General features: G+C 41.2%; 1 protein-coding gene and 1 long non-coding RNA gene across 9 annotated transcripts in view; one reads left to right on the top strand and one right to left on the bottom strand.

Annotated features, from left to right (window-relative positions):
* Window positions 1-20,617, top strand: part of PCNX2 (pecanex 2) — a 326,874-nt gene that overhangs the window by 119,485 nt on the left and 186,772 nt on the right. For 6 of the 7 annotated variants that reach the window (XM_053207265.1, XM_027046909.2, XM_027046910.2 and 3 more), the window contains exons 14-15: window positions 5,920-6,030; window positions 6,833-6,924. In XM_053207265.1, the coding sequence (XP_053063240.1) occupies window positions 5,920-6,030; window positions 6,833-6,924 (203 nt within the window). The remainder of the gene's footprint in view (window positions 1-5,919; window positions 6,031-6,832; window positions 6,925-20,617) is intronic. The other variant, XM_053207264.1, reaches the window with a different exon arrangement.
* On the bottom strand, window positions 4,979-6,807 carry LOC113595813 (uncharacterized). Of its 2 annotated transcripts, none has more exons than XR_008292142.1 (3): window positions 6,502-6,807; window positions 6,257-6,346; window positions 4,979-5,993 (listed from the first exon to the last, which is right to left on the bottom strand). It is a non-coding gene; the product is annotated as an uncharacterized LOC113595813 (long non-coding RNA). The 2 variants fall into 2 exon arrangements; XR_008292143.1 differs by having other exon boundaries at window positions 6,257-6,337.

Raw genomic sequence — 20,617 nt, 5'->3', positions numbered from 1 at the left:
CAGGCACTAAAGAAATGTTTGTTGAGTGGATGAACGAATGAACACAGGGAAAGCTTACATAGTCCTTTTTGGCCTGTTCAGCTCAGACTTTCAGTAAGTAGGGACTTCATAAGCACCCCCTGAAGATGATCTGTAGAAAGAGGAAGAAATTCTTTTTCTGTACATGGGCGTCTCCACCATTTCTCTCTATTTAATTTGCTACTATAAACAAGCCAATGGCATTGCAATAAATGTGGTTGTCTTGGCATAGCAAATTTGCCCTGGCATCAGAATGTGAAACGTTATCAGGGCCCCAAAAGTAAGACCTTAATGTACTTGGTGAGATTTTACTTTTAGCAGAAACCCTTGTTCTCAAATAAGCTACTGGCTATGTATATTCTCATGTTATTTTTCTTCAGACCAATTCCATTGAGGAGTGGAGATGGGGCAGGGAATGTGGCATTTCGCATCTTTCTATCTGGAATTCCCTTTCCCTCATGAGAGCTTTTCCTTAATACATGTTTTTTTGTCTGCTTGTCAACAGTGACAGGGAAAAATAGTGATAAATAATCCAGCAAGCCAACTAAATGACTTCTGGGATAAAGAAAAAGGGAAAACTAGAACAATAGCAATCCCTACGGAGTGAATGTGTTAAACACACTAATTTGCACCGAGAAGGAAAAGATTGTGGAACAGATTTAGAACTGGGAATGAGAGGAAGGGGATAGAGGTATATACTGTTTTTCTGACTCGATGCGGGAAAGCGAGGGCAATTCTTCTTCATGGAACCTCTCCACCTTCTGTCCCTCATTAGCAAGGGATCTGAGTGGATAATGACTGCTGCCATTGTTAAGTTCAGAAACCAACAGGGAGAGAAGAAAAAATCAGGAGGAAACAAAAGGTTATTGGGAGAAAAAGGAGTGTGTGTTTTCCGATAGCTGCCATAACAAAGCACCCCAATTGGGTCCCTGAGAACATCAGGGATGTCTTGTCTCATAGTTCTGGAGGCCAGGAGTCTAAAATCTCTGAAGGCACGAGGGAAGGGCCTGTCCCAGGCCTCCCTCCTTGGCTCATAGATGGCCTTGTCCCTGTGTCTGTCCACTTCATCTTCCCTCTGTGTGTGTCTGTCTCGGTGTCCAAATGTCCAAATTCCCCTTTTTTATAAGAATGTCAAGGTTATTAGATCAGGGCCACCCAGACGCCCCTCATGGCTCATGGGATTGAGCCCCACATCAGGCTCTGTGCTGACAGCATAGCACGGATTCTGCTTGGGATTCTCTCTCTCCCTCTCTCTCTCTCTCTGCCCCTCCCTTGCCCCCTCTCTCAAATTAAATAAATACATTTAAAAAGAAAAAGGACAGGAGAGAAATAGGAACTTAGCCCACGTGACCTTGTTTTCCATCAGGTGGTCTAAAGGTGCTGTCTGCTTCTCGTGCTGTGATGCTCCTCTGGCTGGTGCTGGGAAAGGTGACATGGTTCTTAGAATCATGCCTTCTTGCCAATATTTCTGTTACCTGCTGCCACTCCTGCTTTCTGCTCAACACCATGAACCCATCAGAGGGAGGAGAGGCGGCCAGGGGAGGGGAGCTGGAAAGGGGCGGGGAACTGACCCTGCCTCCTCTGCCTCCCAGGGCAGAAGGGGTTGAATGTGAGCCAGTGGTGGGAGATGAGTCAGGTGGAAATTGAGTGGGTAGGGAAGATGGAGAGGCTGCTTATCTTATTTAATGCAAAGAGAGGAGCATCTCAAAGGCAAGCCTCTCAATTATGTAATAGAACAATGCAAGAAGGTGGGATGTACGTTGCCAGGAGGCAGGGAACTTGGGGACATAAGAAAGACAGAGTTGGTGGCAGGGACTTGTTGCTTTTATAGGCTGGGGCTGGGGTTGGGGGATGGTGAGTTAAAGACATAGAAACACTGAGGGTAATATTCTTATATAATTTTCCCCTCTAAGACCCCTCATAGATATTCAGCATATCCCTGTGGGCACTTCTCTTTCATTATAAGGGACAATTCTTTCTTTTTATTTTCGGGAGGGAGGTGAAGGGACCTCTGAGTATCCCTTGCCTGTGCTCAGTCAGACATGGAGACCTCTGGGCTGGAATTTTTAATACTTTCCATTCGGGTGACTTCAGCAAAAGCCGGCGAGGGAGGCTGTCTTTGTAATTATCCCCCTGATGAGGAAGCCAAAAGGTCTTCAGTGTCTTAGTATCGTACTTCAAAAGAAGCAGGAGCAAAGCTAGAGTGTGCCCTGAGATGGGGTTGGGGGGGCAGGAGAACGAGAAGAAATGCTTGGGTGCTGGAGGTACAGGCGATGGTGATTTCACCGTTGTTGTAGCTGTAATTAGTAGTCATGGCCAGGAATACGGCTCCCTGCAAGAAACACCTGTAAGATGGTTTGGCCTAGAGGGGTGCAGTGGTACTGCGGGGTTACCTGGTGAAGCGAGGCGTTCCGGATGCGGAAGGGGCTCAGGCAAGATGAGGTGGCTGTCGTTTGTAGCACGACCCCATGCACTGCATGGATCCCTTTCAGATCTGAGTTTTCTGTTTTCCGTTAGTCCTTCAGACCACAACCCCCAGCCTACAACAATGCATCTCCAGTAATGCCACCCTTGGAAGTAGATGGAGGTTTTGTGATGAGTTACTGGAATGTACCCCTCTCCTCTGTCCGGTGACACCTCACATTTGTCTTCTCTGTGTGTCTTCTACAAAGGCTGTTTCTGGGGCTCAGTATAGTCCATCCTCAGGACAATTAGTTAACACACAGATACTTGAAGACACGCAACATACACATTCACATCAACTGTGTAGGTTTCAGGTTTATTTCCATGTTATTTTCATTCTGTGTGTTCTCTCTCTCGAATTAAACCTAATAGTAGTATGATAGAATAGTAACGAGTATCATTATTCACATTAAAAAAAAAGAAGCTACAATGTTTTTATTTATAAATGTTGCTTGCCAAGAAATGGGACTGTACCAGAAGTTTCTGCATTTATGGTAATTATTAGGGAAAATGAGGAGTAGGGAAGAAGTGAGAGAAAATTATAGACCCTCTCAGTGGTATGCTAAGAAAAAAACCTGTTCACAGGGAAAATTGCCAGTAGCCACAGGGACTTTTTCTTTTACATTTGGAAAAAGGACAAAATAACCTCAGCAACTTCAGGCGTATTTTTTTAATTGTTCTAATGCAAAAACCATTTAGCTCCTTTTTAAATATATATATATTTTTTATTTTAGAGTGAGAGAGAGAGTGAGTGGGAGAGGAGGCAGAGGGGGAGAGAGAGAGAGAGAGAGAGAGAGAGAGAGAGAATCCCAAGCAGGTTCCTCACTGACGTGGGGCTCAATCCCACAACCCTGGGATCATGACCTGAGTTGAAATCAAGGCGCCCTGGCTGCTTCTTTATTCTTTATTTCTAGGACATCGGGACACCTAGATGACGTTATTGGGTGCAATACTAGCTAAGTTAAAGCTAGGAACCTACACTGTCACTTTACTGAGATTTCCGAGTATACTTCTCATATTGCCTTAATGTAGCAGTAATGTGTTTATGCATTTGTTTCTTTGCACAGGCATTTTGTCAAATATTAAAACTCTACTTTTTTATGGCACATATTAGCATATAAGCCTTTATTCCAAGAGGTATTTATTTTTTCACTTGTAAAAAAAAATAATGTTTCCACATAAAGAACTCTGTTATATCCTCAAGGACTTCTGTCTTTTGTATTCAGGATAATAAAGACTTTAAAGCAAACATGAAAAAAAAAAAAGGCCATCTCATGTGGCCTGACACATGAGATGTGTGGGCTCCCCACCTTGCTCTCCTTCCACCTTCCTGGCTTTGATTGTAAAGAGTAATGATTTCCTTCTCTCATACATCCTGGGAAGGATCTAGACACTGGGCTCCATGTGGACTGCTGTCCTTCCACTGTGGCCAGGAAACTCGGGTTCTGCACGCACGGCCACAGCATCTCTGGCCAAGGCTCCCCGGTGTCTCCCACCATCGTAGTGCCCTCAGACCATGATTCACTGGCTCCAGTCCTTTTTGCTTCCATAGTTGTGGTTTCATTGCCTCATGTATTTCTAATAGAGAATACTTCTTTTTGAGAGAGAGAGTGTGAGCAGGGGAAGTGCAGAGAGAGGAGGGAAGACAGAGAGAATCCCAAGTAGGCTCCATGCTGTCAGCACAGAGCCTGACATGGGGATTGAACCCACAGACCCTGACATCTGACCTGAGCCAAAGTCAGATGCTTGACTCCTTAAATATTGTTTCACGCCCGTACTTTTCCCTGGAAGTTCTTCATTCTTGGTGTGGTTTTTGCCACATGCACAGCGCTTGAGAAGGTGAACTAATGCAATCTCATCACACCTTCCCTCTGCCCCTATCCTGGCCATGGGGAGTGCAGCTTAGTGTGCAATCTTCAGTGGTGGGTTTGAGTCTCAGAGTTCAGAAAAATGTTAGTTCACTTGAAATTATGTGGATTTAAATTTTGATGCCTATAACTATGCTCTATAATTAAATTTCTCTTTATTTCATATGTCTCCCCCATATCTTTGAGTTCCGTTCACAAGTGAAAAAAATGGTGTCTTATACAATTATGTTTAGTAGGTCACTATTTGTGTCTTATTGCATACTTTGGTTGAGAAGTGCATTACTCGCAGATGCTCTAGGTTTTTACAATATCGTTGAAATCTTGCCACAGAAAACATTACAGCAAAATCACCATGTGTAGCAAAACATGGTTCCAACTGCAAAAGAGTTGAAACAGTTCCCCGGTATTATTGTAGAGGGGATTGTCCCATACTTACTTTTAAGCCACTACTAGCAAGAGCATGGGACCGTACAGATACTCTCGTTTCTACAATTTCACAATGGAAAGTTTACATTTCTGATTTTTCAGAAATAGCTGAAACCCCCCCCCCCCACCATCCCCACTCCCACTGTTGACTGTGGTTTATGCACGGTGTTAGCACATAGTTCCAACGTTTGGGCATATGGGATTTCAAATCAAATTTCCTTAGTTTTATTAAGGCTTACCAGTATCGAACTACATTGACATGCTACTCAATAAACTGAGACAGAAGACAGATGTATTATAGCAGAAGGAATGGGAGATTCTGTGTTTCTATGAAAGCCAACTTACAAAGACTTGAGCAAGAGAGGATAATAGGGAAGTAGCTGTGAAACGCAGCTCTGGTACGTCTTATTTCCTCTAACAAATGATCTGGGGGACAGGTGGAGTCCTGGCATGTGGATGTTTTATCCAGCTGCACTGTTACAATTTTGGGACGGAACACGGTCCTCTGGCCAGGCAGGGCTACCTTCATGTCCCAGATGCTCCAGTGTCCGGGGAGTCAGTCCCTTCAGTGCCCCACCATCACCTGTGGTGGTGTCTTAATCACCACCCTCCCTTGTTCCTCTGCGAACCTGGAGTTCCCACTGAACTCGAATCTGTGGTTGGCATTTAGATGTGGTGATGCTCAGCACGTCAAGTGCACCAGGGGACAGAGGCACAAAGTGAGGAGCCCCCAGCTCCGATGTTTGCACCCCCTGCCCCCATGCAGGGAGGGACCCGCCCACCTACCACCCTTTAGGTTTGCCTATTTCTGGAGTTTCCCAGATTCTTCCTCCCATTCTCATGCCCCCCACAGGCAAAGCTGCTCTTGCAAACTGTGGACTGGTCCACTGCCTCCCTCACCACCTGAGGTATCTCCTGGGTCCTCGTCTAGGCCTCTTCCCCGGACACGGCCCCTTGTTACTTCTGCAGGCATGTGTCCACTCGGCCTGCAGACCTTCCTTCTATGGGTGCAAGGAGTCCAGTGTTGCCTCCAGGACGCGGGCAGGGCGGGCCGGGTGCTGGAACGGGAGCAGGCGGGATTGCCTCGGGGACCTGGTGACCATTGGCCGCACACTTACCGTCAACTTTGTCTGTTCACTTCCAGTATTTTTATATTGCTTCCCTGCGATTTCCCTCCTTGGGCTCTTCCCGCAGATCGACACTTTCTGCGTTTACCTTCTGGAACAGATTGACATGCTGTTTTTTGGAGGTTCTGGTAGGTCATTGACATCCTACTCTTCCTGTAAAGGAGTCTGAAGTTCCGATAAGGGCTGAGTGGAGTGAGAGTCCGGACAGCTAGGTTTTCTTTGTCATGAGCACTAAACGGCTTCATGCGTGCACCTGGACAGACAGGGGACCCGTGTCTCCGCCTGTGTGGACCCTCCCTTGGCGTGGCACTTTAGATTCCCACTGAGGTGGATAAAACCTCGCCTAATCCTTACCTGGAGACTTTGTGCCAGTTGCTTAACTTTAAAGTTCATGCTTCTCTAAATGGAAATGAACATGTGGATCTCCTAGGGGTTCTGTAAAAACTAAATGAAATTGTACATGAAGCACTTGGGCGTTGCTGGTGATCAGTACTATGACCACCTCATTACACACACACACACACACACACACACACACACACACACACACACATACGTGCTAGCGTTGCTTGTTCATTACACTCATCTCTCTCTCTGACCCCCTTCTGTGGAAACCTTCACCCGCGAGGTTTATCGTGGCCAGCAGCTTTCAACTGTAAACAAGGAGGTCTCCCTACGTCCTCATGGGGCCTGTTCACGCAGTCTTCTAGGAATGGTGCCCCCAGTTCTCTCTAAATGCTTTCCTCCTGCATGTTTAGTAAGTGGTCTGTCTTTCTCGTAGTAACAGTCATCCAGTGCTTTTGCCCGCCCCCTCGGACTTCCTCTTTGCCCCCCTCCACCCCCGGCAGACATCTTGTATTCCAGACCCGCCACCGTCTCCTCGCGTCGTTACATTTATTGACCACGAGACCGTTGGTGTTTGTGTTTCAGCCGTTTCCGGGATGATGTCGGCTGTTTACAGCGTGGCCCGGAGTGCTGCCTCCGCTGCCCTGCTCCACGTGCTCTGCTTCAGCGCCGTGAAGGTAGGCGTGAGGACCCAGGGCCTCTGCCCTTCTCCCCCCATTCAGTAAACCAACTGGGGGTTCAGGCGGATCTGAGCACATCAGGAGAGGCAGGGCCCCGAGGGTGGGGCCTCGGTGGCGTTAGAAGACATCTTAAGATACCTGATTGCTAGGAATCACAGAGCCACGTGGTCTCATCCCGCTCTGCACCTGCCCCTCTGGCCTCCTTACTGACCCCTGGGCCTCTGCCTAGCATGGCGGTCAACGGGACCTGTCGGGTTGACCCTCCCCGCTTTCTGAAGTATGGCTCAAAAGGCAGTAAAGAGATCCAATGGCGTAAAGCTATGTGGACGGAGAACAGGAGAGGGTACGACAGCAACATGGTTTTAAAATCTAGAAAACAGAGGACCCGTAGACTTCTCCAGATGGAGAAAGTTGAAGCTCAGGAGGGCAGCAAGGGAGGCCCTCGAGGATGAAAACACAAGATGAGCATTGACCTCAGGAAAACAGAAAGTTGTGTCTGAAAACCAGAGGTAATTACTATGCATGCAGTGGCTCAGCTGTGAATAATTCTTTGTATTTGTGGCGACTGGAATGAGTTATATGGGGAAGGGAAGTGCGTGTGTGAGCGAGTTTGTGTGAGTGTGACCATCAGGGCTGCCTTTTTTTTCTTTTTGATTTTTTTAATGTTTATTTATTTTTGATAGAGAGAGACACAGAGCATGAGCGGGGGAGGGGCAGAGAGAGAGGGAGACACAGAATCCGAAGCAGGCTCCAGGCCCTGAGCTGTCAGCACACAGCCCGACGTGGGGCTCGAACTCACGAACCGCGAGATCATGAGCTGAGCCGCAGTCGGACGCTTAACCGGCTGAGCCACCCAGGTGCCCCTGGGCTGTCTTAATCCTGTCCCCCACACTGGAAAGCCAGCAAATAAAATCTAAGATAGAAAAAGATCACGAAATAACAGGGGCGCCTGGGTGGTTCAGTCAGTTAAGTTCCCAACTTCGGCTCAGGTCGTGATCTCACGGTTCGTGTGTTCAAGTGCGCTGGGCTCTGTGCCGACAACTCCGAGCTGAAGCCTGCTTCAGTTTGTGTCTCCCTCTTCCTACCCCTCCCCTGCTCATGCTCTGCCTCTATCTCTGAAAAATAAATAAAACATTAAAAAAAAAAGAAATAACAAAATAATATGTCACCTGGAAATATGGAGAAACATGGGCGAAGAAGCACAAGCTGCCTTCAGACAGCAGGAATTTGGGCCATGAGGTGGTGTAGACAGGGAACACTCCTGCTCATTTTCACTATTATAGAATTGTAGAGTGCCCATAAAGTCTGAAGACAGTAATACACGTAATGTCGGGGGCATCTTCGTTCAGGAAAATTTAATTAATATTACACACATTTGTTGACTTTATGGACATCCCACATTTAATGTTTTAAACAACAGGTACGTCTGATAAAATAGAAATTTAATGTGAAAGAGAAGGTAAAAATAATGCATGTTCCATAGGGTTTTTAAGATCTATCAAATGACACTTCTTAGCCAACTCTTTCAAAAGAGTAACTTACAGTCTTATTAAATGCATCATTGTGGGCGGCAGAAAGGTCATTGTTTATTCCCACTTGTGGAAGACGGGGAGTGCGACATGATCCTCTCCCAGGGCATTCCCATGGATTTGTCTGTGACCCTCAATGGCCTGATTTCCTCCCTCACTCCTTCCATCCCTTTCGTATAGGTAGTTTCTTTCGCATAGAAAAAGGGGAGGAGGAAGATTCCTTCTTCTAATGCACAAAGGTAACTTACGTGCTGGTGGGGACACTGTCACCACGTTTACACCATCATGTAGAACAGTCATTACAGAAGGAATCAATGTTTCTGGTGTTCTTTCTTTTGAAATACATTCTTCTATTCTGTCACGGTTTTATTCAGGAAAAGTACATGGATTATTTTCTGAGTCCTTGTACTTCTGAGGATCTCTTCCTGCTGCCTTTTGTAAAACATCTGTCTGTAAAACTCGGGGGTCACAAGCTCTTGCACACAGGACCCTTTGTTTATTACTTACTCTGTTGTGTTTCGGTGTCTGTTTACATATATATTTTTCACGCATTTTAATTTTTTATTGTTTTGTATTTTAATTTTTTAAGAGTATTTTTAATTTTTTTGTTCTTGGTGTTTAGTTTTCAGTTTAATTCCAGTTAGTTAACGTACAGTGCTATGTTAGTTTCACGTGTGCAATTTAGTGATTCAACATTTCCACACAACACTTGGTACTCATCACAGCAAGGGCACTCCTTAATCCACACACACACACACACACACACACACACACACACCCCACATATTTATCCATTCATTGATCAGTGGACACTTGGGCTGATTCCATAGTTTGGCCATTGTAGATAATACTACTACAAACCTAGGGGTACATGCATCCCTTTGAATTAGTGTTTTTATATTCTTTGCATAAATACCCAGTAGTGTGATTGCTGGACTGTAGGGTTGTTCTATTTTTAATTTTTCGAGGAACCCCCATCCTGTTCTCCACAGTCACTACACCAGTTTGCATCCCGACCAACCGTGTACAAGGGTTCCTTTCTCTCCACATCCTCGCCAACACCTGTTGTTTTTTGTTTCCATACATTTAAGAGATCTGATTTACTGGGATATAAATTCTATACTGTAAAAATTACCTTTTTAATATATACACTTAGGTAAGTTTTGATGGATGTATGTAGTCATGTAACTAACACCACACTCAAGTTGAGCGATGTTTGCACCAACTCCAAGGTTCCCTGGTACCCCTTCATAAGCCACCCTCTTCTTCCTACTGTAACCTTTGGCTATGACTGAATTGATTTCTGTGGTTATAACTTATAAAACACAACTTCATACGATAAAATTCATGGGTTTTAAATATATAATTATATGAGTTTTGATGACTGTATATAATCAAATATCATCAAAATATTATTTATTATGAATTCTTTAATAATATCACAATACACACATCACAATCATGATATAGAACAATTCCACTTCCGCCGAGTGTTCTCTATGCTCCTTTGTAGTCCTTTCTCTCCCATGCCCAGGTTTCTGCCACTGCTGATCTGCTTTCTGTCATTCCAGTCTTGCTTTTTCTCGAATCTCAAATAAATGGAATTATACAACATGTAGCTTTCTGAGAGTTTGACTTCTTTCACTTAGCAGAATGCTTTTGAGATCCTACCATGTTGTTATACATGTCAGTAGTTTTTCTTTTTTATCACCGAGTAGTATTTCTGTGGTTATTTCCAGTTTTTGAAAATTATAGATAAAACTTTTTTTTAAGAATAATTTTTTTAATGTTTATTTACCTTTAAGAGAGAGAGAGAAAGAGTGCGCCATATGAGCGGGGTGGGAGGCATGGGGCACAGAGAGAAAGGGAGACAGAATCTGAAGCAGGCTCTAGGCTCCTAGCTGACAGCACAGAGCCTGATGCGGGGCTTGAACCCACGAACCCTTAGATCATGATCTGAGCCAAAGTCAGATGCTTAACTGACTGAGCCTCCCAGGCACCCCAAATTACAGATAAAACTTCTATAAACATTTGTGTACAGGTATTAGTGTGGATATGTGTTTTTATTATTCTTAGTAAATACTTAGGAGTGGTATTGCTGGGTCAAGTGGTTAATCAATGTTTAACTTCATAAGAAACTGCCAAGCTATTGTTCAAAGTGTGCACCATTTTTGATCCCTTCAGAGTCTTTGAGATTTCCAAGTGTTCCAGATTCTTTCTAGCACTTAAAATTTGTAATAGTTTTTAAAAATAGTACTCATCCCAGTATGAACTAGTATCTGATTGTGGCTATAATTTGCATTTCTCTAATAATGACTGTTGTCAAGTATGTGCCATACTTTAGCTTGCTACTTGTGTATCTTTTCTGGTGAAAAATCTGTTAAAGTCTTTTGCCCATTTAAAAAATTGCATTATATGTTCTTACTGAGATATAAGAGGTTTTTTTTTTTTTTACATGCTATGAATACCAGTCCTTTATCAAATATATAGTGTACATATATTTTTTTCTAGTCCTTGGCTTGTCTTTTCATTTGATTAACAGCATTTATCAAAGAGTAGACATTTTAATTATAAGGAAATCCGATTTGTCAATTACTTATTTTATGGTTTGCACTTCTTATGTCCTATCTAAAAAATATTTGTCTAACACAAGGTCACAAACATTTTTTTCCTAGAAGTTTTATAGTTGCAGCTTTTACATTTAGATCTCTGACCCACTTTGAGTTGATTTTTGTGTATGAGATGAGGTAAAGATTGAGATTCACTGACACGATTGTTGAAAAGACTAACATTTCCCCCATTGAATTACCTTGGAAGCTTTGTCAAAAGACAATTACTGGCTTCTGGTTTCTGGTCCAGTATGTGAAGGGTTGGAAAGTTGTTACTTTATCCTAACACTAAGTAAATAGTTGAACAAATTTAAAAAAATCAACAACTCTTTTTGGATCCATCAGAGAAGGCAAGAAGCAAGCAAATCACTGCTTCCTAAATTGGAGAGACAGACAGGTAGATACAGGGGATCACAAGCTCCTGCAGCAGGAACCTCCATGGGAATGAGTACAAAGGTGGGAAAACCTGAACCATAATCAAGGAATTGCCGAAGGCTCAGTCTGGGCAAGTCTGAGAGTTAATATCTCCCAGGGGGTCCACTTCTCCAGGAGGCTGCACAATTTTGTGAGTTTTACCTCCAGGAGTTTGGAACAGGTTCTCACAGTGAATATTGAAGAAAAATCCCAAAATCCAACTCTTGCTTTTAGTAGGTGGAGGGGAAGAGTAAACATTCTCTTCTTAACAAGAAGAGCATTCTCTTCTTAACAAGGCCTGACCTCATGATTTCCCCACAGCCTAAACTACTGGGATTTTTAAGAGCCTAACTGACTTAGAGGAAGGGAAATGCCAAACTCCAGTTGGCTCTAACCTTCCATGTGGGCGAAAGGAAATACCAACTCCAGTCCAGCCCCACCATTCTGTCTTACCTAAGCAGCACTCAGAAACACTTATGAAGTTCATAGTCCAGAGGCACAGGCTCACTAAAAAGCTGAGCAGTAATCATAGGACTATAAAATACTTCTCCCCCATGCCTTAACATCACATCACTAAAGACCTGTTTACCACAGTTCCTTTTACCCAGTGTGTCATGTCTGGCTATCAAGAAAAAAAATTACAAGGCATACTAAAAGCCATAAAACACAGTTGGAATGGATAGAGCAAACATCAGAATCAGGTTTAGATATAGCAGAGATGTGGGAATTATCAGATGGGGAATGTAAAACAATTATGATTAATATGCTAAAGGATGAAGTAGACAGTATGCAAGGACAGATGGACAGTATAAGCAGAGAGATGGAAATTTTCAAGAAGAATCAAAAGGAAATGCTGGTGAAAGAAAACAACACTGTAATAGAAACAAAGAATGCTTTTAATGGACATAGCTGAGGAAAGAATCTCTGAGCTTAAGGCTATGTCAGTGGAAACTTCCAGAATGAAAAAAGCAAAGAGAAAAAGACTGAAGACAACAAAATATCCAAGGACTGTGGAACAACTACAAAAGATGAAACATACGTGTAATGAAAATGTCAGAAGGAGAAGAAAGAGAAAAAGGAGTAGAAAAATATACTTTGAAGCATTAATGACTGAGAATTTCTCCAAATTAGTGTCAGACACCAAGCCACAAATTCAGGAAACTCAAAAAACACCAAGCAGATGAATTCAAAACATCAACAAAAACAACAAAAACTAAACCAGTGCATATCATTCAAAATGCTAAAAACCAAAGATCAAAGAAAAAATCTTGAAGGAAACTGGAGGAAGAATTATCTTACCTTTGGAGGAGCAAAGATAAGAATTGTATGTGGTTTCTGCTCAGGAGCTGTTACAGACTGAGTTGTTTTCCCCAAATTCAACTGTTGAAATCCTAATGGGCTTTGGGGAGATAATTCAGTTTAGATGAGGTCCAGAGGGTGGGGCCCTCATGATGGGACTAGTGCCCCTGTAAGAAGAGAAATCGCTGCTGTGTGAAGACACAGAGAGCAAGTGGCCATCTGCAAACCCAGAAGGGAGCCTGTACCAGCATCTGACCATGCTGGCACCATAATCCGTGGCCTCCTGACTTCAGAACTGTGAGAAATAAATTTATGGTGTTTAAGACATCATGCTTAGTAATACACACACTGTATTTTGCTATGGCAGCCTAAGCTGACTCATGACAGGAAACAACTCAAGCAAAACAAGAGTGGAGGGAAATAGTTAAGGTATTGAGAAAGAAAAAAAAAAACCCACCACGCTATAATTCTGTACCCTGAAAAATGATCCTTCAGAAGTGATTTGTTGAAGGAGATTTGTTGCCAGTAGACCTGCCTTGCAAGACATGTTAAAAGAAGTTCTTCAGAGAAAAGAAGAATAATGTAGGACTGGCACTCAGAACGACATAAAGGAGGGAAGATTATCAGGGAAGGAATAAGTGAGGGAGAAATAAATATTTCCGTTTTTTCTATTTATTGCAATCACATAATCAAATAAATATAAGTGTACAGTTATTTTTTTTAATTTTTTTTTAACGTTTATTTATTTTTGAGACAGAGAGAGACAGAGCATGAACAGGGGAGGGGCAGAGAGAGAGGGAGACACAGAATCTGAAACAGGCTCCAGGCTCTGAGCTGTCAGCACAGAGCCCCACGCGGGGCTCGAACTCACGGACTGCGAGATCATGACCTGAGCCGAAGTCGGACGCCCAACTGACCAAGCCACCCAGGCGCCCCTAAGTGTATAGTTATTATGAGTACTTGCATTACCCATAAAGTGGCACAGTGTTATTTGAAAGTGGGCTTGACTTAATTATAAATGGATATTGCACATTCTAGGGCAACGACTAAAAGAGCATTAAAAAAGAGGTATAACTGATATGTTAATAAAGGAGAGAAAATGAAATCATATGAAATCAATTAAAACTACAAAAGGCAGAAAAAGAGTGAAAGACAAAAACAGGAACAAAGACCAAGGGCAATGAATAAGGAACAGTAACAAATATAGCAAGTATTAATCCAACTATATCAATAATCACGGTACACACTAATGGTGCAAATGCACTGATTGAAAGGCAGAGATTGTCAGAGAGGATCAAAGAACGAGACCCACCTATATATCGTCCAGAAGTAATCCACTTTAAATATACAGACACATACATCTTGGAGGTAAATGGATGGAGAAATATGTACCTTGCTAAAACTAATAAAAAGAAAGCAAAAATATAGGGTGCCTGGGGGCTCAGTCCGTTGAGTGTCTGATTCTTGTTCTCAGCTCAGGTCATGATCCCAGGGTTGTGGGATCAAGCCCTGTGTCAGGCTCTGCGCTGATTGTGGAGCCTGCTTAAGATTCTCTCTCTCTCTCTCTCTCTCTCTCTCTCTCTCTCTCTCTCTCTCTCTCCCTCTCTCTCCCTCTCTCTTCCTCCCTCTCCCTCTCTCTCCCTCTCTCTCCCCCTCCCCCCTCCCCCTCTCTGTCTCCCTCTCCCTCTCATTTTCTGTCTCCTCCTTCCTCTGCCCTTCTCCCCTGCTCTTGCTCTCCCTCTAAAAAAATAAAGAAAGAAAAAAGAAGAGAATGGCTGTATTGATTTCATACTGCAGAGCAATAGAGTGGACTTCAGAGCAAGAGAAGTTTTCAGAGATAAAGAGGAGCATTACATAATATTCAAAGGATCAGCTCTCCAAGAAGACATAACAATCCTGAGCGTGTATGTACCTAACAGCAGAATATCAAAATATTTGAAGGGGAAACTGATAAAATTATAAGGAGAAAAAGATGAATCCACTATTGTAATAGGAGACTTGAATACCTCTCTATCATAAATGGACAGATCCAGAAGGCAGAAAATCAGTAAGGGCGTAGATGAACTCTACAGAATCATTAATCAACGGAATATATTGACAATGTGTAGACTTCTTCATCCAACAATAGCAGAATACACATTCTTCTCAAACTCACAGGAAATATTCACTAAGGCAGACCACATCTTAGGCCATAAAACACATGTTAACACATTTAAGAATAGAAAGCATACTGTGTCTGCTTTCAGACCACAATGGAATTAAAAATTCCAAAATATATGGAGATTAAACAACACACTTCTTTTTTTTTAATGTTTATTCATTTTTGAAAGACAGAGACAGAGGACAAGCAGGGGTGGGGTGGAGAGAGAGGGGGACACAGAATCCGAAGCAGGCTTCAGGCTCCGAGCTGTCAGCACAGAGCCCGAGGCGGGGCTCAAACTCATGAACCGCGAGATCGTGACCTGAGCCAAAGTCAGATGCTCAACCAACTGAGCCACTCAGATGCTCCTAAACAACACACTTCTAAGTAGCACATGGATCAAAGGAGAAATCTCAAGAAGAATCTAAATAATATTTTGAATGAAATGAAAATGAAAATGCAACTTATCAAATTAAGTAGGATTCAGCAAAAGCAATGCTTAGGGTCAAATGTAGCATGAAATGTATATATTAGAAAAGAAAAAAGATCTAAAATCAATAATCTAAACTTCCACCTTAGGAAACTAGAAGAAGAAGAGCAAATTAATTCTGAAGTAAACAAAAGAAAATAAATAATAAAAGTTAGAACAAAAAAATCAATGGCATTGAAAAATGGAAATTGATAGAGAAAATATATAAAACAAAGAGCTGGTTTTTAAAAAAAAAAGATTGATAAAATTAATAAGCCTGCACCCTGGCCAATTAAAAAAAAGGGAGGAGATGCAAATTACTAATTATAGAAATAAATGAGGGGATATCCACTATAGATTCCATGGACACTAAAAGGATGATAAAGTAGTATTGTGAATAACTTAGTCTAGATAACGTAGATGAAATGGGCCAATTCCTAGAAAGATGTAACCCACCAAAGACGCGTCCAAGGAAAATGATTATCTGATTAGGATTGCATTTATTAAAGAAATTGAATCAATAATTAACAAACTTTCAAAACAAAAAGCACCAGGCTCAAAGAGGTTCACTGTTGAATTCTACCAAACATTTAGTGAAGAAATTATACCAATTCTCCACCATCTGTTTTAGAAGGTAGAGGCAAAAGGAATACTTCTTAATACATTCTATGAGATCAGAATTACTCTAACACTTAAACCAAAGACATTACATGAAAAGAAGACTACAGATTAATGTCATGAACAGATGCAAAAAATCCTCAACAGAGTATTACCCAGTCATATCCAACAATGTATAAAAAAAATTATATACCATGACCAAATGGAATTTATCTGAGGTATGCAAGGCTTGTTCAATATTCAAAAATCAAATAATGTAATCAATCACATCAACAGGCTAAAGAAGAAAAATCACATGATCATATCAACAGATGCAGAAAAAATCATTTGAAAACATCCAGCAACCATTCGTGATAAAAACTGCCAGAAAACTAGAATTAGTGGAGAATTTCCTTAACTTGATCTAAGAACTTCTACAAAATACCTATGGCTCACATTGTAATGGTGAGAAACTAGTTTTCCCACTAATATCAGGAAGAAGGCAAGGATGTCCTTCCTCTCTTACTATTCCTTCTCAACCTATATTGGACGCCCTGCCTAATGCAATAAGATAAGAAAAGGAAATAAAGGTGTACTGCTTGGTAAGGAAGAAATAAAACTGTGTCTTCAGAGATGTCATGATTTTCTATGTGGAAAATTAAAAAATTGATGACAAAAAACTCCCTAGAACTAATAAGTGGTTTAGCAATATTGGAGGATACAAGGTTAATATGTAAAAGTTATTCACTTCCCTATATATCAGCAATAAACAAGTGGAATTTGAAACTAAAAGCACATAACAAGAAGATATTACTACACAGCTATCAGAATGGTCCAAATCCAGAACACTAACAACACCAAATGCTGGTAAGGATGTGCAGCAACAAGAACTCTGATTCATTCTAGCAGGGTTGGAAAATTGTGTAGCCATTTTAGAAAACAGTTTGGCAGTTTCTTTCAAAGTAAACATGTTTGTATTATACGTGTGTTTGACACTATCATTAAGTGGTATTGTATAATTGAAGTTTCTGATTGTTCATTGATAATATATACACTTATTGTTGTATATTTAGGGCAGTATCTTGGAACCTTGTTAAATACTTATTCTAGTAGCTTTTTTGTAGCTTATTTTTTTAAATTTAATTTTATTTTTTTAAATTTACATCCAAGTTAGCACATAGTGCAGTGATTTTAGGAGTAGAATCCAGTGTTTCATCCCCTATGTATACCACCCAGTGCTCATCCCAGCAAGTGTTCTCCTTAATGTCCCTTGCCCATTTAGCCCATCCCCTACCCACAAAACCCACAACAACCCTCAGTTTGTTCTCTGTATTTAAGCGTCTCTTCTGTTATTTTCCTCTCCCTGTTTTTATATTTTTGCTTCCCTTCCTTTATGTTTATCTGTTTTGTAGGTGTGAGGTGGTGTGTCATTGTGGTCTTGATTTGTATTTCCCTGGTGATGAGTACGCTGAGCATTTGTTCGTGTGCCTATTAGCCATCTAGATGTCTTCTCTGGAAAAGTGTCTGTTCATGTCCTGTGCCCATTTCTTCGCTGGATTGTTTTTTTGGGTGTTGAGTTTGGTAAGTTCTTGATAGATTTTGGATACTAACCCTTTATCTGATATGTCATTTGCACATATATTCTCTCATTCCATCGGTTGCCTTTTAGTTTTGCTGATTGATTCCTTTGCTGTGTAGAAGCTTTTTATCTTGATGATCATTTTTGCTTTTATTTCTCTTGCCTCTAGTTCATTTTTGCTTTTATTTCCCTTGCCTCCAGAGACGTGTTGAGTAAGAAGTTGCTGTGGCCGAAGCAAGCAGGTTTTTGCTTGCTTTCTCCTCTAGGATTTTGATGGCTTTCTGTCTTATCTTTAGATCTTTCATCCATTTTGAGTTTATTTTTGTGTAGGGTGTAGTAAAGTGTTCCAGGTTCATTCTTCTGCATGTCTCTGTCCAGTTTTCCCTAACACCATTTGCTGCTGTCTTTATTCCATTGCTTTGTCAAAGATTAGTTGGCCACATAGTTTGTGGATCCATTTCTGGGTTCTCTATTCTGTTCCATTGATCTATGTGTCTGTTTTTGTGTCAGTACCATAATGTCTTGATGATTACAGCTTTGTAATACAGCTTGAAGTTCAGAATTGTCGTTCCTCCAGCTTTGGTTTTCTTTTTCAGGATTGCTTTGTCTATTCAGGGTCTTTTCTGGCTCCATACAAATTTTAGGATTGTTTGTTCTAGCTCTATGAAGAATGCTGGTGTTATTTTAATAGGGATTGCATTGAATATGTAGATTGCTTTGGGTAGCATGGACGTTTAAAAATATTTGTTCTTCCAATCCATGAACATGGAATGTATTTCTATTTGTTTGTGTCTTCTTCAGTTTCTTTCATAAGCTTCCTATAGTTTTCAGTGTATAGCTTTTGCACCTCTTTGGTTAGGTTTATTCCTAGGTATTTTATGGGTTTTGGTGCTGTTGTAAATAGGATCGATTCTTTGGCTTCTCTTTCTGCTGTTTCATTATTGGTGTATAGAAATGCAACCGATTTCTGTGCATTGATTTTATATCCTGCAACTTTGCTGAATTTGTGGAGCAGTTCTAGCAGTTTTTTGGTGGAATCTTTTGGGTTTTTCCATACAGAGTATCATGTCGTCTGCGAAGAGTGAAAGTTTGACCTCCTCCTTTCCAATTAGGATGGCTTTTATTTCTTTGTGTTGTCTGAGTATTGAGGCTAGGACTTCCAATACTATGTTGAAAAACAGTGCCGAGAGTTGACAACCCTGTTGTGTACCTGACCTTAGAGGAAACGCTCTCAGTTTTTCCCCATTAAGGATGATATTAGTGGTGGGTCTTTCGTAGATGGCTTTTATGATCTTGAGGTATTATCCTTCTATCCATACTTTCTTGAGGGGTCTTATCAAGAAAGGATGCTGTATTTTGTCAAAAGCTTTTTCTGTGTCTATTGAGAGGGTCGTGTGGTTCTTATTCTTTCTTTTATTAATGTGATCGATTTCACTTTGATTGATTTGCAGATATTGAACCAGCCCTGCATCCCAGGAATAAATCCCACTTGATCTTGGTGAATAATTCTTTTAATGTATTGTTGGATCTGGCTGGCTAGTATCTTGTTAAGAATTTTTCCATCCATGTTCATCAGGGAAATTGGTCTGTAGTTCTCCTTTTTAGTGAGGTCTTTGGTTTTGGACTCAAGGTAATGCTGGCCTCATAGAATGAGTTTGGAAGTTTTCCTTCCATTTCTTTTCTTCTTTTTCTTTTCTTTTCTTTTTTTTTTTTTTCTTTTTGGAACAGCTTCAAAAGAGTAGGTATTAATTCTTCTTTAAATGTTTGGTAGAATTACCCTGGAAAGCCATCTGGTCCTGGACTCTTGTTTTTTGGGAGATTTTTTGATTACTGATTTGATTTCTTTACTGGTTATGGGTCTGTTCAAGTTTTCTATTTCTTTCTGTTTCAGTTTTGGTAGTTTATATGTCTCTAGGGATTTGTCCATTTCTTCCAGGTTGCCCAATTTATTGACATATAATTGCTCATAATATTGTGTTATTATTGTTTGTATTTCTTCAGTGTTGGTTGTGATCTCTCCTCTTTCATTCTTGATTTTATTTATTTGGGTCCTTTCCTATTTATTTTTGATCAAACTGGCTTGGGGCCTGTCAGTTTCGTTAATTCTTTCAAAGAATCAGCTACTGATTTCATTGATCTCTTCTACTATTTTTTGTTTGTTTATTGGTTTTGTTTTGTTTTATTTCAATAGCATTGATTTCTGTTCTAATCTTCATTATTTGCAATCTTCTGCTGGTTTTGGGTTTTCTTTTCTGTTCTTTTTCCAGCTCATTAAGGTGTAAGGTTAGATTGTGTATCTGAGAACTTTTTTCCTTCTTTAGGAAGGCCTGAATTGCTATATATTTCCCTCTTATGACCACTTGCAGCTGCATCCCAGAGGTTTTGGGCTGTCATGTTATCACTTTCATCGGCCTTCATGTACTTTTTAATTTCCTCTTTAAGTTTTTGGTTAGCCCATTTATTCTTTTTTCCTTATTGTTTATTTATTTTTGAGAGACAGCAAGAGAGACAGAGACAGAGACAGAGAGAGAGAGAGAGAGAGAGAGAGAGCATGAGTGAGGGAGGGGCAGGGAGAGAGGGAGACACAGGATCTGAAGCAGGCTCCAGGCTCTGAGCTGTCAGCACAGAGCCTGATGTGGAGCTCGAACCCATGAACTGTGAGATCATGACCTGAGCTGAAGTTGGACATTTAGCCAACTGAGCCACCCAGGCACCCCAACCCATTCATTTTTTAGTAGGATGTTCTTTTAATCTCCAAGTATTCGTTTTCTTTCCAATTTTTATCTTGTGGTTGATTTTGAGTTTCATAGCATTGTGGTCTGAAAATATGCACAGTATGATCTAGATCTTTTTGGACTTGTTGAGGGCCAATTTGTGTCCCAGTATGTGATCTATTCTGGAGAATGTTCCATTTGCACTTGAGAACATGTATTCTGCTGCTTTAGGATGAAATGTTCTGAATATATCTGTTCATCCAGTCCAGTGTGTCATTTAAGGTTATTGTTTCCTTGTTGATCTTCTGCTTAGATGATCTGTCCATGCTGTAAGTGGGGT

The sequence above is a fragment of the Acinonyx jubatus genome, chromosome D2, assembly GCF_027475565.1.
Source record: "Acinonyx jubatus isolate Ajub_Pintada_27869175 chromosome D2, VMU_Ajub_asm_v1.0, whole genome shotgun sequence".
NCBI lineage: Eukaryota > Metazoa > Chordata > Mammalia > Carnivora > Felidae > Acinonyx > Acinonyx jubatus.
The sequence above is the reverse complement of the archived record's forward strand: the minus strand, read 5'-3'. Positions and strand labels throughout refer to the sequence as shown.